At 47.8% G+C, this 16,348-nt stretch overlaps 1 protein-coding gene across 1 annotated transcript in view; it reads right to left on the bottom strand.

Annotated features, from left to right (window-relative positions):
• TPP1 (tripeptidyl peptidase 1) overlaps nt 1-16,348 on the bottom strand; it is a 124,124-nt gene that overhangs the window by 28,430 nt on the left and 79,346 nt on the right. Inside the window, exons 6-8 of the mRNA XM_086933686.1 lie at nt 12,066-12,244; nt 10,322-10,520; nt 4,758-4,946 (exon numbers count right to left, since the gene is read on the bottom strand). Coding sequence (XP_086789812.1) covers nt 4,758-4,946; nt 10,322-10,520; nt 12,066-12,244 — 567 coding nt within the window. The remainder of the gene's footprint in view (nt 1-4,757; nt 4,947-10,321; nt 10,521-12,065; nt 12,245-16,348) is intronic.

The raw sequence follows: 16,348 nt of genomic DNA, 5'->3' as shown, positions 1-16,348 counted from the left end.
TGACTTGCAATGATTTTTTAAATTTGCTGAAGCTTCAATGTATCAGAATGAGAACCAAATCGAAAGTAAGAAAAGCCTGGCCTTTTAGCCCCAAAGACTGTGGCTGGCATGTCATGCTAGAAGGAGGAATGCAAAGAGATGGACATCAAGAGCAGAGTCTGAAGGTTACGGATCTCTAAAAGTCATTGCAAAGCAGGCAAGGACTGTACTCAGCACCAGTTCTATTTCGCAGACGTTCACTGACAAGAGCTTCCAATTCTCTTCCTACATCTGTGATTTCAGGGAGTGACAATAACACAAATGTGACTGCACCACAACATGAAAACAAAGGGCAGCAGCCACTGATGTCCGGCTCCTAGGCAAAAGCCCATACAAGGGTCCAATATCCTGTAATCTTATCTTTACAGATTGGAAGACTCTCACACTAACATTTCACCACTGCGTCGAAAAGCGAATCATCGTTCACCATGAGTATCAGGTCTGAATTCTTATACATGATGTGTGCATGTATTAGTATTTACATATACGGATGACTCCAGGAAAGTCAGCCGGGAAGATTCCAGGGTCTCGGTGTAGGGATCCCCCAGTGCTTTTGTACGACACAGTTCAGAGGCAAGTTAAGTCTCTGAAATCTGAATGGAGGTAAATGCAATACTGGATCAGAATCCACAATAATGTCTCCAAGGGTGCCCAAAAATTGGGGGACTGCCTTCATCAAAGAACCACTCTTGATCAAAAACTGCTAGTGGCAGAACGTTGGGCACTAACTGGACCCCAGGGCTTCACTAGGTTCAAATTGCAGCTGGACGTTACGGCTGTAGGACAACTGTATCTTTTAAAAGAGCTATATCTGAAACTATGAATACCATGAAAATTGTTCAAATGGCTCTGGAATCAAGACCATTGGACTCCAGTCAACTGTACGTGACCCAAAGCCAGTGATGTGAAGGTGTAAGATCTCTGGGTCCCTCTGGAACGGGGAAAGGTTTCCTGGTGTTATGTGGGCTCACCAGCTTGAAGCAGGATAACCTCTCCTTAATTCAGTGAATCATGCAATGTTGGTCTGTGGTCCCCCTATGATACATGGTTCCAGATAAGCTGGACTAAAGGGATTTTGTTGGGTGAATCCTCTAACCTTCATCCAGCTCCAGATTTGCAGACATGCCACGGTCATCCATGTGCACATCCTCTACTTCGAAGTCCCTCCCCCTGACAACATCTGTCTGTAACTTCTCTTTGAGTACTGGCACACTTCGACATATCACTGCCCACCCAAAATGTCAGTCGAACATGAAGGCCTCCACAATTTACCCTACTAAAAGGCACTGCATGGCACTGCAAGTGGTGTGTCAGAAAGAAACATACACTGGAGATCCTATCACCAGTTAAACTAAAATGTAGTACCTTCAATCTCTTCTTAAGTACCAGCCAGGGCTCCAAGCAACTGTATCTGTATCAAACAGGACCTGTTTTCATACACCAGCCCCTCAGATCTGGGTTCACCCGCCAGCCCCTCAGACCTGTGTTCACCCGCCAGCCCCTCAGACCTGGGTTCACCCGCCAGCCCCTCAGACCTGGGTTCACCCGCCAGCCCCTCAGACCTGGGTTCACCCGCCAGCCCCTCAGATCTGGGTTCACCCGCCAGCCCCTCAGACCTGGGTTCACCCGCCAGCCCCTCAGACCTGGGTTCACCTGCCAGCCCCTCAGACCTGGGTTCACCCGCCAGCCCCTCAGACCTGGGTTCACCCGCCAGCCCCTCAGACCTGTGTTCGCACGCCAGTCCCTCGGACTGTGTACACAAGCAAGCTCCTCGGTCCTGTGTTCACACGGAAGCCCCTCGGACCTGTGTTCACAAGTCAGCCCCTTGGACTTGAGTACACAAGCCAGCCCCTCGGACCCGTGTTCGCACGCCAGGCCATTGGACCTGTGTTCACAAGTCAGCCCCTTGGACCTGTGTACACCAGCCAGCCCCTCGGACCTGTGCACACAAGCCAGCCCCTCGGACCTATGTACACAAGCCAGCCCCTCAGACCTGTGTACACACGCAAGCCCCTCAGACCTATGTACACAAGCCAGCCCCTCAGACCTGTGTACATAAGCCAGCCCCTCGGACCTGTGTACACAAGCAAGCCCCTCGAACCTGTGTACACAAGCCAGTCCCTCGGACCCGTGTACACAAGCCAGCCCCTCGGACCTATGTACACAAGCCAGCCCCTCGGACCTGTGTACACAAGCCAGCCCTTCGGACCCTTGTACACAAGCCAGCCCCTCGGACCTATGTACACAAGCCAGCCCCTCAGACCTGGGTTCACCCGCCAGCCCCTCGGACCTGTGTACACAAGCCAGCCCCTCGGACCTGTGTATACCAGCCAGCCCTTCGGACCCGTGTACACAAGCCAGCCCCTCGGACGTATGTACACAAGCCAGCCCCATCGGGCCTGTGTACACAAGCCAGCCCCTCAGACCTATGTACACAAGCCAGCCCCTCAGACCTGTGTACACAAGCCAGCCCCTCGGACCTGTGTACACAAGCCAGCCCCTCGGACCTATGTACACAAGCCAGTCCCTCGGACCCGTGTACACAAGCCAGCCCCTCGGACCTATGTACACAAGCCAGCCCCTTGGACCTGTGTACACAAGCCAGCCCCTCGGACCTGTGTACACAAGCCAGCCCCTCGGACCCGTGTACACAAGCCAGCCCCTCGGACCTATGTACACAAGCCAGCCCCTCAGACCTGTGTACACAAGCCAGCCCCTCGGACCTGTGTACACAAGCCAGCCCCTCGGACATGTGTACACAAGACAGCCCCTCGGACCTGTGTACACAAGCCAGCCCCTCGGACCCGTGTACACAAGCCAGCCCCTCGGAACTGTGTACACAAGCCAGCCCCATCGGACCTGTGTACACAAGCCAGCCCCATCGGACCTGTGTACACAAGCCAGTCCCTCGGACCTGTGTACACAAGCCAGCCCCATCGGACCTGTGTACACAAGCCAGCCCCTCGTACCTATGTTCACAAGCCAGCTCCCAGAGCCGGACTGGCCGTAGTGGGCAACGAGCATGGGTGGGCCGCCAGGGTGGGGGCCAGTTTTGAGCCCCTGGGGGTTGTTTTTGTTACCGGGGGTCGGCATTATCGGCCCCCTGTAATAAAATTTCCTACACCAGCCCTCGCAAACATCTTGGCTGCAACCCCCACCCCCCAGAGGGGACCTGCTGAGCAGTTTGCCAGGGTTGGTTTCGGTTCCCAGTCCTGCGCTGCCAGCTCCTCGGACCTGTGTACACAAGCCAGCCCATTGGCCTTATCACAAATCTGGACAATTACCTTGTGCCTAAACCTCAGCCACCCAAGAAAAACAATCGGCCTCGAGAAATCTACTTGCTCACTCGCAATGATGAGTCAGATTTCATCAGGGCGAGCTATTTTTAGAACCTATTTTCTTGTTCTGGAGAGCTGACAAATAACAGGTGTTCTGTTCACTCACAAAGTGAATGAGTAATAAAGAGGTCTTTAAATCTTGTTTTAATCTAGTAACATTTGCTCTGCATTCACAGATCGAGGTCAAAAGTCAGTTTGTCTTATTACATTTAGTTTTCTTTCTGATTGTGAAGTTAGAGAATTTTTTAAGTGACCTGTGTGACAATGATGCTGTGCAAAGCATCTGAAATGAAAGACTGTAAGATGTCAAGCTTTTTTTCTAAGACAACATTGAAATAACCAATAAGTAAACTTCACGAACATTTCAAAATAGATTTCAGTAGTTATAAAGGCACATTTTTGTAATTCTGTGTGGTGAAAAGAAGATTTTGATAGGTTGAAAACAAATCAGAACTCTTTACTTGGTGAACTGCAAATGCTAAATATTTTGGCTGAAACCCAATTTCCAAACGTTGTTTATGGGACATACAGTTTTATCAGTGAAACTGCAATATCAGTGGGAAAGTTTGTTGTCATTTCAATGGAAAATGTGCAGTCTGTAAATGACAGAGCACTACCACCTCATGCTTTAGTAATACATTTATGAAAAGTGCATATTTAAATATGAACTGAGAAATATTCTTGCCCTCGCCCTGATGCCAATACTATTAGTGAACTAGGAGGTAAGTCAGGGGCCATGTGTACCCTATATTTCGGCTTGATTCTTATTATACATGGAGCAAACGTTTAGTCTATTAAATCGAAAAATTGTTTTTTTAAACAGCAGAAATGCTGAACTCGCATGCTTGAAGGCGTTCTCATATGTGATAATGAACAAAAAGGCGGCTCCATAAAATGAAATATTACCTAGGATCACGCAATTTGAGACCAATTTACAGGTAAAGTACATTAGTTAGGTTGAGCAGATTATTCAAGTTAGTAGACCTCTAAATCTAGTAACAATGTTATGATTTTTCGAGGCCTGACAATCCTTGGTTAAAAATCTTGTACTTTCCACAGATTTCACACTTCTGAAAAATCTACAAAAACCCCATACGGACTCAGGCGAATCCCGATTTTAAAAAACTTGCAAAATCACTTGAAAATATTTTGTACAATCCTCCTGTATGCTCAGACTCTAACTCACACCACAAAAACATTCAACACAGTGATGTCTCCTGGTGCCTCACAATGTCCCCTACCGCCCTGCCTCAATGAACTGCTTTGACTGGGTAAGGTCACAACTGCATTGCACCCCGGGTAGAGCAGCCCGGATACTGTGGGGTAAGATGACAATGGCCAGATACCGTGCACGTTATTGTTGTGCTTTTGAGGATGTACCTGAGGCAAAAAGTATGGTGAGTCCTCTTGCTGCCGCCTTCATGAACTCCACGTTAATCCGCTCCATGTAGGCCACCGACAGGCTGTCTTCATCGTCGCCGTAGCTGACGCTGTGGACCCACGGGAGGGCCGACATGTTACTCAGTAACAACAGCCAGTCCAAAAATGGCTCCTGCGACTCGTGGCGGCCTACAATAAATCCAACAGATGAACAGAAATCAGATCCTAAGTCGCTGATGGAGGTTTACTACTCAATAAATCCTAATGCTCAGACCTATGGTGCACATAAAGAACTACTATAAGCCACAAAATGCTCATTAATTAAATATGTTGGGTAAATACTGTTCATACCAAAGAAAAAGGTTTAAAAGAGAATTTCTGAAAAAAGGCAGGTTTACTTACTGTACGAAATGACTGCGACAATGATATGCGTTTATTTGAGTTCAGATGTGTGACAGGTCAAACGACGGAAACGTCCATCACAGTTTGTGAAAAACTACAAAAGTGATGCAAAAAAAACGTACACAGCAGCAGGGAGATATATGGCTAAGCTACATGTGCCAGCAGAGATCCCAGGAATCCATGGTAGTGAGGCCGTGGAATCACAGTGAAGGGTTCAGTGTTGTGGGTCAACACACCATATATCCAAGTAACACTGGACTCAGGAGCACACAGACAATATTCCAACCCACCGCAATGTTCAGCAGAGGACCGGAGAGGGGTTTCAAGCAGTGATGAACAGTACAGCACTACAAGTACTCTGGTGGAGCCATGCTTCCACGTGAGGCTGGTTGGTCTCTACCTCACGTTTGTGTAAAGGCAAAGCCTTCGCTATTGGAGAGCGGTAAAATCAAACTCAATCAAAAGAGCTTCAAAACATGCTATTCACTCGAAAGAAACAATTCTCAACATCAAACAAAGAACTGAAAAAACACTATAAACCGAAAAAAGGGGGACAGGTCAGGCCAAGTAGACCTTGTGTGGACACATTACTAATGGCATGTAGGACAGCGGCCTGTGATCCTCTGCAAGCGTAAGACTACCTGACATAAAGGGACATCTTGGGGAGCACAAAGAGAAAGAGCACCCAAAGCAATCAGAAGAAAGAGTTTGTTTTCTGAAGCTCGAAGGAGTTCCACACCGCTTCCGCATAACAGTTGCGACTACTGGGTGGACACACCACTGGATCACAACACTCCTCACCTCCCCAAGGCAGAACACGGACAAAGGAGCGGCACACGCAGACAGCACTTGATGATTTTGGTCAGATAGAGAACACAAAGAAGACTAAACAGAAGTCTGGCGGTCTTTGTTTTTAACCACGTAATTTAGTCAAAGTGCCTCAAGAGGAAAGGAAGAGCCTTTAGATGAAGCCGTGGGTATAGTGAAGGGGAGACCTCGCTGTAAACAACCCATAAGAAGAAGGAGGTCGATGGACTCTAAATTGAGAATGGACTTCCTGGGCTCTGGTATCTGCAGAATCCAAAACAGCCTCGTTGGAGGGCAGCAGCAGCGAGGTGAGGCAAACTATCACCCAATGAACATACTTGGATTGTCCGCGCTGCATTGCAGACGCTCCTATCCAACCAGGAAACAAGGTGGAGAACATAAAGGATGCACCATGTGCAGCCAACACTGAATCTTGGGACAGGAGAATATGGCTCAAGGAAAACATCGGAATCTTGAAAATGGACCCCGTGGCATGAGGCCAAAATCAGAATGTTTGGAATCGACAAAATGTGGCTGGAAACCTACATCACAACCCTGAGAATGTCTCCAACATTTAGGCAAGAGGAACTAAATGCTGAAATGTAACCTTCCACAAAATTCCATTCCTACCACCGAGCATTCCCACACATCTCCTAATAAAAAGGGTCTCCCCCTTGTGTGGCTGGGTTTGTATGGTGTTCTGGTAAAGAAAACATAGTGGGATCCAGGCAAACTACACCCCCCTGGATGTGGATAGGTCACTAGGATTCAGAATGCCCAGAGTTGGCAGGGTCTAACTGGCTGCCTGTTACCCTGAGCCCAAATAGTGCATCTTTTCCGCTGGCAAGTGAGAGGAAATTGGAATTTACACCCCTTCCTGCGACCCACAAGTCAAAACTACACCCAAAAGAATTCAATCTTCAGCCCACCCTCTCGCACACTAGCCCACTCCGGGGCGCAGAAAGAGTGTAGTTACATTTTTGTGTTGGGGTTCTTGCCCATGGCCAAGGGCATGTTTCCCTCCCCCCACCAACCACCTTCTGTGGTGTCTAGTGGTTGGATCCCCAAGCAGGGATCCACTACAGAGAGATACTGCCAAAAAGGGGATATTGTCCACTTTCTGGAAGTCCCTCTTCCACACGGATTGGTGCTTGAGGGACTGAATTATGCCCCCAAGTAGCAATCGAAGTGAAAGGAGAAGACGCCCAGTCGCATCGACTGCATACACCTACGAGTGTGACATCAGTATGCTTAGAGCGCTGGCAGTTACAGTGTCAGCAAATTAAATAAGGGCAAGATAGAAGCTCCTCCCACAAGTTCGGAATAAAAAAAAAAATGTAAAAGCCCTTGTGGTGCTTATATCAGAAGGACTTCCTTGCTCAGTGTGGTGGACGCAGCGTTCCAGTCAATGCACTGCAAAGGGAGGGCGGGTGGATATCAACGGTCCATCAACTACACTTAAGGATTTAACAGCACAGGAGATACAGCTCATTAGGAAGCAAATGATGCAAATGGCGCTATCTATGGATACAAGTGGCAATGCGCCCTCAAGAGAGGTTTGTGTACGAGACTCAAAGGCTGTGAATCGCAAAAAAAGCATGCTCTGCAGCCCTAAAAGACTATTTTCCCAAGTACAGCACCTATTTTAGAAGTCAGAAAAGTGTTTTGCAAATAAGAGTGTGCATGAAATGGACTTCCAATGCTACTTGGCACTCCCAATGGAATGGATGACAGTTTGTGACCGCGTGTGCAGTCGCAAACCACTGATCATTGACCGACCCATGAATTCTGATCGGAACTGATTCGCAAGGAGAAAGCTAGCTCCAGGGACCAGCTCCATGTGTGAGATTCATGTAGGGAAACCTTGAGGTGAGGCAGCGGCCCATGGACCCAATGTTTTTTTCCTCAATGTCTTCTCAAACTGGAAGCTTTTTTTTTTTAACAGGTATAAAGGTTTCCCATTTGAGACCACACCCTAGCATTCACAGGGAGTCACAATTAGCAACCTGCCTAATTAATATGTACTATGGGGGTACGTTTGTAACCCTCTGCCTGTGGGAAGTTTTCTGATGCGATCGCTCAGTACACATGTTCCATCACAGTCAAACTGCAAATGATGGTTTATATAAGTACATCAGGACTTTTGATCCTACAGAAGCCAGTCGCGCCCCGTAAGGGCAGGGGTGACACAGGTTGACAGGAAGCCCACGACAACACTAGGGTGTGCTGTGGTCATTCATCCAAACCTCCTCATGGGCACAGCGCAGCTGGGAACCAACAGGAGGTCCAGAAAAATAACAATTGCTAGCCCCAAACTGCTCTGACCCTACAAGCTCTACCCCCTCCAAGAGTGTTTGCGCAGCGGTGAGATCTTTCCCGAAGCAAACCTTACAAAATATTTCACCAAACAGTGGATTTTACCGCACAACAGCGTAATTTACAAATATATGATCTAAAACCCACAGGATTTATAGGGTCTAAAGCATCAAAATACTTCAGTCTGCAACAGCAAACAGGAGCATTACTCAGTGGAACAATGTTTGTCCCAAGGAAGTACTGCGCCTTCTGAGCAGCACCAGCTGATCAGTGAACATGTGTCTATGCCAGAGAAGAAATCCTTGGACAACACAGGGGGGCCTCTGGATATGATGCACATTAAATCCTCAGAGAAGATCTACAGCAACAGTTTCAAATACTGGCCCAGGACATAATGACCAACACTGACCCTGGGTACAAAGGAGCCCGCCAAAGAAATGACCAAACACACAAGAAGGGTGTGATCGCCACCAAGATCCACCGTCACCCTTCCACAAACCACAGGCCTGCACTTTCATCTACCACAATCGATATATGATAAAACATCACGACAAAGCGTGGTGGAAACAGAATAAAAGTAAGACAATTAAAGATGTGGTGTATACAACACAAAGCCTCGCGAAACTTCGCCTGTGTCTTAAACCCTTGTTTCATCTGTTAACGGATGAAAGAATTCTAGTTATTTCAGTGACCAGTTCACCAGTTATAAGGGGCAACCGGGTATATGGGAGAGAGGGGCAGCACCGCAATCCACATGCGACCGGAACATCAAATGTTACTACAGACCCCCCCCCCAATCTTCAAGCCTCCCTCTGGAGAAAGCCACAGCTGTTAGTTTTAAGATTTTAAGCTGGAGGTGGCGAAAGAAATCACTGCTGAGCGTGGCTCACAACTAACAGGTGACATTTTGGAATAGATGGTGGGGGACAAAAGGCAGACTGTAGGGGCACAGTGAACCCAGACTACCTGAGGTACCCAAAGATCTGTATGTCCTTGAATAAAATCACTAAGGATCTGGAAAAGTAATCAATCATCTATGGGATGATTTTTACATAATCTATAGACGAGCATTGTAGTCAAAGAGAAACTATTTTCATTCCAGATCTCTTTTGCATGAAAGCGAGGACAGAATGTTGAGGTACAGCTATAGACACCGGGTACTCCACTGCCTACTATGTATAGTGTTCTGAATTTTATTCAATTTCGTTTAAAGACTAAGGTCTAAATAAACAGAGTTCTTCCCTCTCTCTCACTGCCTAGGCCTCTACCAGGAACTTACTGTGGTCCTCTGCTAATTGATTAATCTGCTTCAGTAACTCCTTCAAACCTTGCCATTCAACCAGCAATGAACTTGGAGCGATCACCGATAAGCATGCTGGGTTTTGCAACTAGGTCCCCTTCTCCTAAAATGGATCGCCGTGTACCCTATGGGACTCCTCCACCTTCTGAGGAGAAGGCAGAGGATTGCCAAATCAGGAGCTGAAAGAGCCTCTGGGAAGAGAGGACTGCATGTGCAGCTGCAGCCTGCCAGGCCTAAACAGGAAGCTGAAGACCACAACACTTTGAAGAAGTTGTCAGGTTTCACAATCGGATGGTAACAGCTTTAACACGACCATCATTTGAAGGGGGGAAAAACAGACCTCTTAACTCCGCCCTTTCCCTTTAATTATCAACAATAGGTATTCTAAAGTGTTCCTTTGTGTGATGATGAATGCTTGGAGACATAATGTGACATCAGTCACTCCAAAGACTCTTTAAGTACCTTTCGTTCCCAAACAGCAAGCCAGAATCCTTGTGTTTTATGTAATATAAAGATTGCAATTCACAACAATTTATTAAGGGCTGCAATTATTTAAATATTCCAGCAGTTACTTTTTGTTCTTCTCAGATAAAGGAAGGAAGGCACAGGAGGATCAATGTATTCGACCCAGATCACATAGTTGGGTCTAGTGCGGAAACTGGCATACAAAGAGAGATCTTTCGGTTCTGAGGTGGATCCAGGAGGTGATGGGCTGCAATGAGGTACAGCGAGTACCTACCTGGATTACTGAAGACCCAGGTGGAGATGTTGGCTCCAGTACTCATGATATACTCCACGTCGAGGCTTGCTTCCAGCCCAGCCCTCCCTTCGCCCTGATGACCCACCAGCTTATCGACCTGATCGTGATGATCGAAGCTGCGTCCAAAGAGCTGCATGAACTCCGCAAGGTCGGCCTGGTGGAAATACTGCTCCAGAAACTAGAAAAGAAAAGACAATGCAATCAAGAGACAAGAAAACCCTCTGACAGAAAGAACAGCAGATTCAGAATCAGGGACTTGGATTATCCGCAAGTGAGGATCAATTATCCAGAGATTATGCTAGTAGATTTATATCTCACATATGAAGATGAATGGACTCTCTGCTTTATTTAGAGTTTGGCTGACAGGGCAATAGTTCACAACAAGACTGTCTGCGGTATTTAGAGTGCCACTGACTACAATGCACTTGTAATAAAGCGAACAGTATATCCGCCACATTTGGAGGGCGTACTCTGTCCATCAAACTCCTAATAAGTCTTCCTGTTCAGTTGAGGTTATAGTTAACCACGTGCTTTGTGTGAAGCACTTATCAGAAGTATTCTCAGGCACATTTGGGCGAGCGGGGTTCTCAGTATGTGAATCTGCCACCATGTAGCTGCGGAAGAGTAGGAGTCGGTGCGTGTATATACGGCACGCGAGTAAGATTCCCAATCAGTGAAGGAGCCATTGAGTCTGTTGTGGGGTATTGAGTGGCCTAAGTGTGAGTCTGTTGTCATGAGACTGGAGGTAAGAGTGACATCAGTTGTCTGGCGAAATAAGGAGATTCATACGTGATATCCTGTCGACTAATGTATGTTTAGAAACCTCCCTGCGTATTAGCCAGTTGTCAAGTGTCCTTCGAAGGACATGAGATTTCCTTTGGCTCAGGCTATTTGTTATAAATAAGTTGGAGGTAGGTAGCAGGACACGTCTTCAGGCTATTAAGATGGGTTTATTAAGTTACATAGAATAAGACAGCAGAGCAGTAAAACCCCACAGCTGACCAGACCAACTGCCAGGGCTGGAATCCTCAACACACCAGATAGAACACACATAGGTAACATGGGAGATAGAGAAGGTAGGAACACTAAGAAAGGACTACAGACACCAGGTAGCCATTTTGATGTAAGTATAAATATACAACACTATTATTAAGGTTTTATGAGACTAAAGTAAAAAATATATGAAGGGATTTCTGAAACATTCACATGCCAATGGCAGTGAGTTTGCTGGAGAGGTCTTCGAAAGCAAATCTATCAGGGAGTGAAACTTATGAAGGAGCTCCTGGTGAACCTTGATGCAGCGGGAACAGCTGTTTTCAAATCAGTGTAAGCCACAAAGCTGCATCAATGGCTGTTGTCCCCTGGGGCACTGGATGCAAACACCTTGTTATACATTAATGGACTGCAGTTTCATTCTCCAGTATCAGACAGTGTCTTACCTGATTTTGCCACCACTGTCATGAAATGGGGCACTCAGATCATCACTCATTTGTACTTTCACTGTGCTGTAGTCAGTTAATGCCCTCAGGGTGTGGCGTGCCATAAACTTCTAGCCGCTCTAAAGGATGGCCTTTGTCATCTGGTGGGGTTCTGCCCCAACAAGTCAGTGGGAGAGCCGCCACTGTGTGGGGTATGCCTGGTTAAGAATGCAGTTTAGGTGCAAAAATCTAGGTTTCCAGTGCGTTAAACCCCATTATGACACTATGTAGCGGCATGCACTGACCTGAGCACAGGCCTGACTGTTGTCAGCGGAGGATCCAATGTCACCGGCTGAAATGTTGTATCGCTCCCTGATCACGGATGGAGTAACTCCCAGGTGGAATCCCACACTCCGCTTCTCGTGATCCTTCCAGGCTCTGCTGAGGACTTTCTTCTCCTGAGGAAAACGATGCAGCCCTCCCACTGCAGACACAAAGAGAGAAACAGGCAACAGCATGAGGCCATTGACCAGAAAATGGGTCAGCCCCTGAAGAACAAAAAGCAGAAACGTATTCCAGTAACCAGAAAAAGAGTAGAAGAGAGGACAAATATCCTTTATCCGGCAGTTTGCCCGACCACGCAAACACCCTTTGGTAATCCTACCTTATTCACTGCATTAAGCATCAGAAATTTACAGAACAGTCAAATCATAAAGAAGGAATTAGTTTATAGGTTGCAACTTTTCCTTTACGCTTTAAACACAAAGAGTTGCTAAGGAACCCATGTGGATTAGCACGGAGGGTCGAGGTAAAGAAGAAGCTTATTCGCCGTTAACACTAGTCTTGGAGCATGGTTTCTGTTTTGGTTTTCAGATGTTATATCAGAAAAAAAAGGGTTAGTCGCCAGCCGTTCATTGGAAGGTTCTTCATATAGGTGTCAGGGTGGAGTTGTGAAACTTATAAAATTATTTGATTTCCTTTACACTTTGAAATGCACTCACTGGCTTACTCACCGCTGACATCCTGGATACAAGATTTGACACATACTCTTGAAAAATTATTGTACGAAATTGCATATGACAAAATCAACACAAATTGGTGCGTTGCTTGCAGGCCAGGTCACAACAAAATGTTGACATAAAAGAATTACTATTCAAGAACTGGCATATTCCAATAATTAAACGATAATTGAAGGCCCTCATTTATGACAACCATATACACATGGATTGAAAATATTTTTAAAGTTGAACAGTGATATATATTCTTCTAATTGGATTTAGGGCCTTTCTTCTGGCTTCTGCTTTCATGCTCTGGGTTCCTCCTTGGGTAACTGATGCAGTGTTTCAACCCTTGGTAGCATCTGCTTTTTGTGGTCTTCCTCAGGACTGGACAGGACTTTGTCTTAGAATCTTGCAGCTAAATATTTTCTGTAGTTCACTGAGATTTTGAATGGGGACAAGGGTACACAGCAGAGTGACTTAACCTTGCTACTGGAACTCTCTCATTGCAGTAACTTCTAAAGCCAGCACCTCTCTCTGTGTGTGTGCTGAGTGGGTAACATTAAAATGAGGTCTAATTCCTTCTTAGGCTTGCGGACCAGATGGATGGAGACTTCCCCACTACCAGGATCTCTGTTTTGCTGTCATTTAAATTAAGACAATTACTAGTCATCCAAAGGGCAAGATCCGTTAGGCAGTCTGCAAACTTGCTGGCTGCCTTCACCGAGTTTGGGGACAGGGTGACCACTAACTGCGTGTCATCTGCGTATGACATAATGGTGACACCATGTTTTTCAAAATCTCCGCCAAGGGGGAAACAAAGATTGAAGAGAGTGGGTCTCAGAATTGAGACCTGGGGCACCCCCTGAGGTACAGCAATGTTTTTAGAGGTATGTGGAGGTTGTGTAACTTGAAAACTGTGACCCTGCTGGTAGGAGGTCATCCAGTTAAAAGCGGCTCCATCCAGTCCACCTAATCTGAGATGGTGTAGGTGTAGTTTATGGGCTACTGTGTCGAAAGCTGCACTGAAGTCCAAAAGGACCAGAGCGGCAGTCAGGCCTTCATCCACCCGCATGCGTACTGTCTCTCTAGCGCAGAGCAGTGCAGACTCCATCGAATAAGTCGCTCTAAAGCCCGATTGGGAGGGATGGAGCAGATTGTGCTGGTTGATATGTGCCACCAGTAGTGTCTTTCCACCTTTCTGCTATTTTTGAGAAATAGGGTAAAAGTGAGATAGGCCACAGGTACTCCAATAGATCATATCTGCTATATTTTTATTTTTTTTCAGAGGGAGGGCGATTGCTTGCTTCTATGTTTCCGGGACCACCCCTCCTTGAAAGGAGATTTCTAGCAGCTGCTGCACAAAGGGTAGTATTGTATCAAGCCCTACGCTGATGACTTTTGGCGTTGTTGGGTCTGTTGCGGAGCCCGATTTGATACGTAGAGCTACCTTTTACAGATCTTCAGAGGTGGGAAGGAGAATTCTGAGAGGCAGTTTTCCCGCCACTCCAGGGTCCTTTCAGTTTGGCAGTCTGTGCTGTTGCAAGCCTCATCAGGGAAGGCATCATAATTTTTTGATACCTACATTGCAAAAAAGTCAGCAATTTGGTTACACAACTCTTTAGAGCTGGGGGCCGGCGCAACTGTTCTCTCTAGGTAGGATAGATCTTTGAGAATAGCAAAAAGTTCTCTGGAGGAATGATCTGCTTGTTAAATCCCGTCACTATACTGGCCGCATTCATGTCCTTACCTAGGGAGGGTTGGTTTAGCTGTAGAGCCTGGGTAAAGCTCTCAGAGATAAATCCTGTGAGTGGTGTTAGATACTGTTCTAGCTGTAGTGGGCGGTTTAGATAAAAGGATGGAAAAAACCACAAGGTGGTGGTCGGACCAAGGGACTGCGGTGAGAGGCTCAACTACCAGATCTGTTCAATTGAAGAAATTAGGGTCGAATATGAGCCCTAGTTTGTGTGTCGAGTGCGTGGATTTAAGTGCTAACTGGAAGCCGGCAAGTTCTTGCTTTAGTACTGGGCTTCACCCCAAGAGGGGTTTGTCAAAGTGTAGATCTAGGCCTCCCAGGAGAGTCAGATTGCTGTGGCGTAGAGCTGGGTGAACCAATAGCTCCACCAGCTTTGCAATAAATCCTGAGGCTACTCCAGGCGGTCAATATATCAGAAACCCGTTGACTGGGTGATTATCGGCTGCCTTTATTGTAAAAGCGGCTGCTTCTCTTTGGTTTATGTCTACTGCATGCATAGTGCAGTTTGTGAATTATCGCTATGGCTCCTCCACGCTTCTTGATGCGGTCCTGCCTAAGGATACCGTAATCTGGAGGAAGCTCTAGAAGTAGCAGCAGACGTCTCGCTTAGCCAAGTTTCTGTAAGAAATAGGGCATCAGGTTGTGTTGGACAGGCCACATGAAAGGCCGCTCTCCCCCGGCCCGACCCGGCCTGAGCCCGGTCACGCAGGTACCACACACCACCCTTGCACGTCCTCCGTCCCCTCAGGGACCCCTGCCCTCGAGCATGTCAACCTCGTGGGTCCGATCCACTGCCAGCCGACGCACCCATTCTGGGGCGCCATCTTGGACACTCCACCACGTGGCCGCCTGGCCCCCGGCCGACCTCAACCCTGGGCCTGGCCAGGCCTCAGACATCCCGGCACCACCATCCACCCAGGAGGTGAGCGGGCCACTTGGCAAGTCAATGGGAGAAAGAGGTGTCGATGGCTCTCCCCCGCCAAGTGCCGCTCGCCCATCGCCTCCCCGGGCGCTGGCTCCACCCCCCTGCTGGGTGTCTGGACTCCCTCATCCCGGACCTCCCGACCTCCAAGTGCGAGGGTCCGGACATCAAAGCACACCAGCCCTATAACTGGGGCAGCTCCAGAGCAGGAAGGCAGTTGTATCTTGGAGTCGAGAGACGTAAAGAGGAACTCATCCTAGGCGGACTACTGGCGCTGCCGTAGCTCTGTCTTGTGCACCATCGTCCTGGCTGTTGGCGCTGCCACAGCCTTCGCAACCTTCATCACCTTCATCGTCGTCGGGACCTGCTGGCGTGGCCGCGGACCGTTGTAACCGTCATCTTCACCGGGACCTGCAGGCTCCGCCGCGGACCGTCGTTTTCCTTCGTCCATCTCGGGACCTGCCTGGCTCCGCCGCGGCCCGATCATCTAGAACGCCGAGCTCGAGGATTGAGAGCTATTTTCCACTCATTGGTAACAAGACTGTCCCGCTACCCTTTCCTAAACCAGAGACCAGAACCGAGGGGACCCCTGAGTCCAGACCTCCTTGTATCATATCATCGTAACCTAAGAATTGCATATAAAGTCTCGTTAAACTTCAACCTTGTGTGGTGTCCGTCTGTGGGGGGGAAGTTACTTGTCTGTACAGTCGTTGGAGACGGCTCTCCCCGGAGACCTCTCCCCGTAGTCTCGGCCGACCCTCCCGGTCCGTCTAACATTGGTGGCCAGCGGCGCGATCCGAATCACCGCATAACGTACAGAGAGTAGCTCACCCCACGACGAAATCACAATGACAACTAAAGAAAGCGGATCAACCGAGAAGTTCCAAATGGAGAAATTGGAGGAGTACAGCC

This window comes from Lissotriton vulgaris, chromosome 8, assembly GCF_964263255.1.
Source record: "Lissotriton vulgaris chromosome 8, aLisVul1.2, whole genome shotgun sequence".
Taxonomy (NCBI): domain Eukaryota; kingdom Metazoa; phylum Chordata; class Amphibia; order Caudata; family Salamandridae; genus Lissotriton; species Lissotriton vulgaris.
This window is presented reverse-complemented; position numbering and strand designations above follow the sequence as displayed.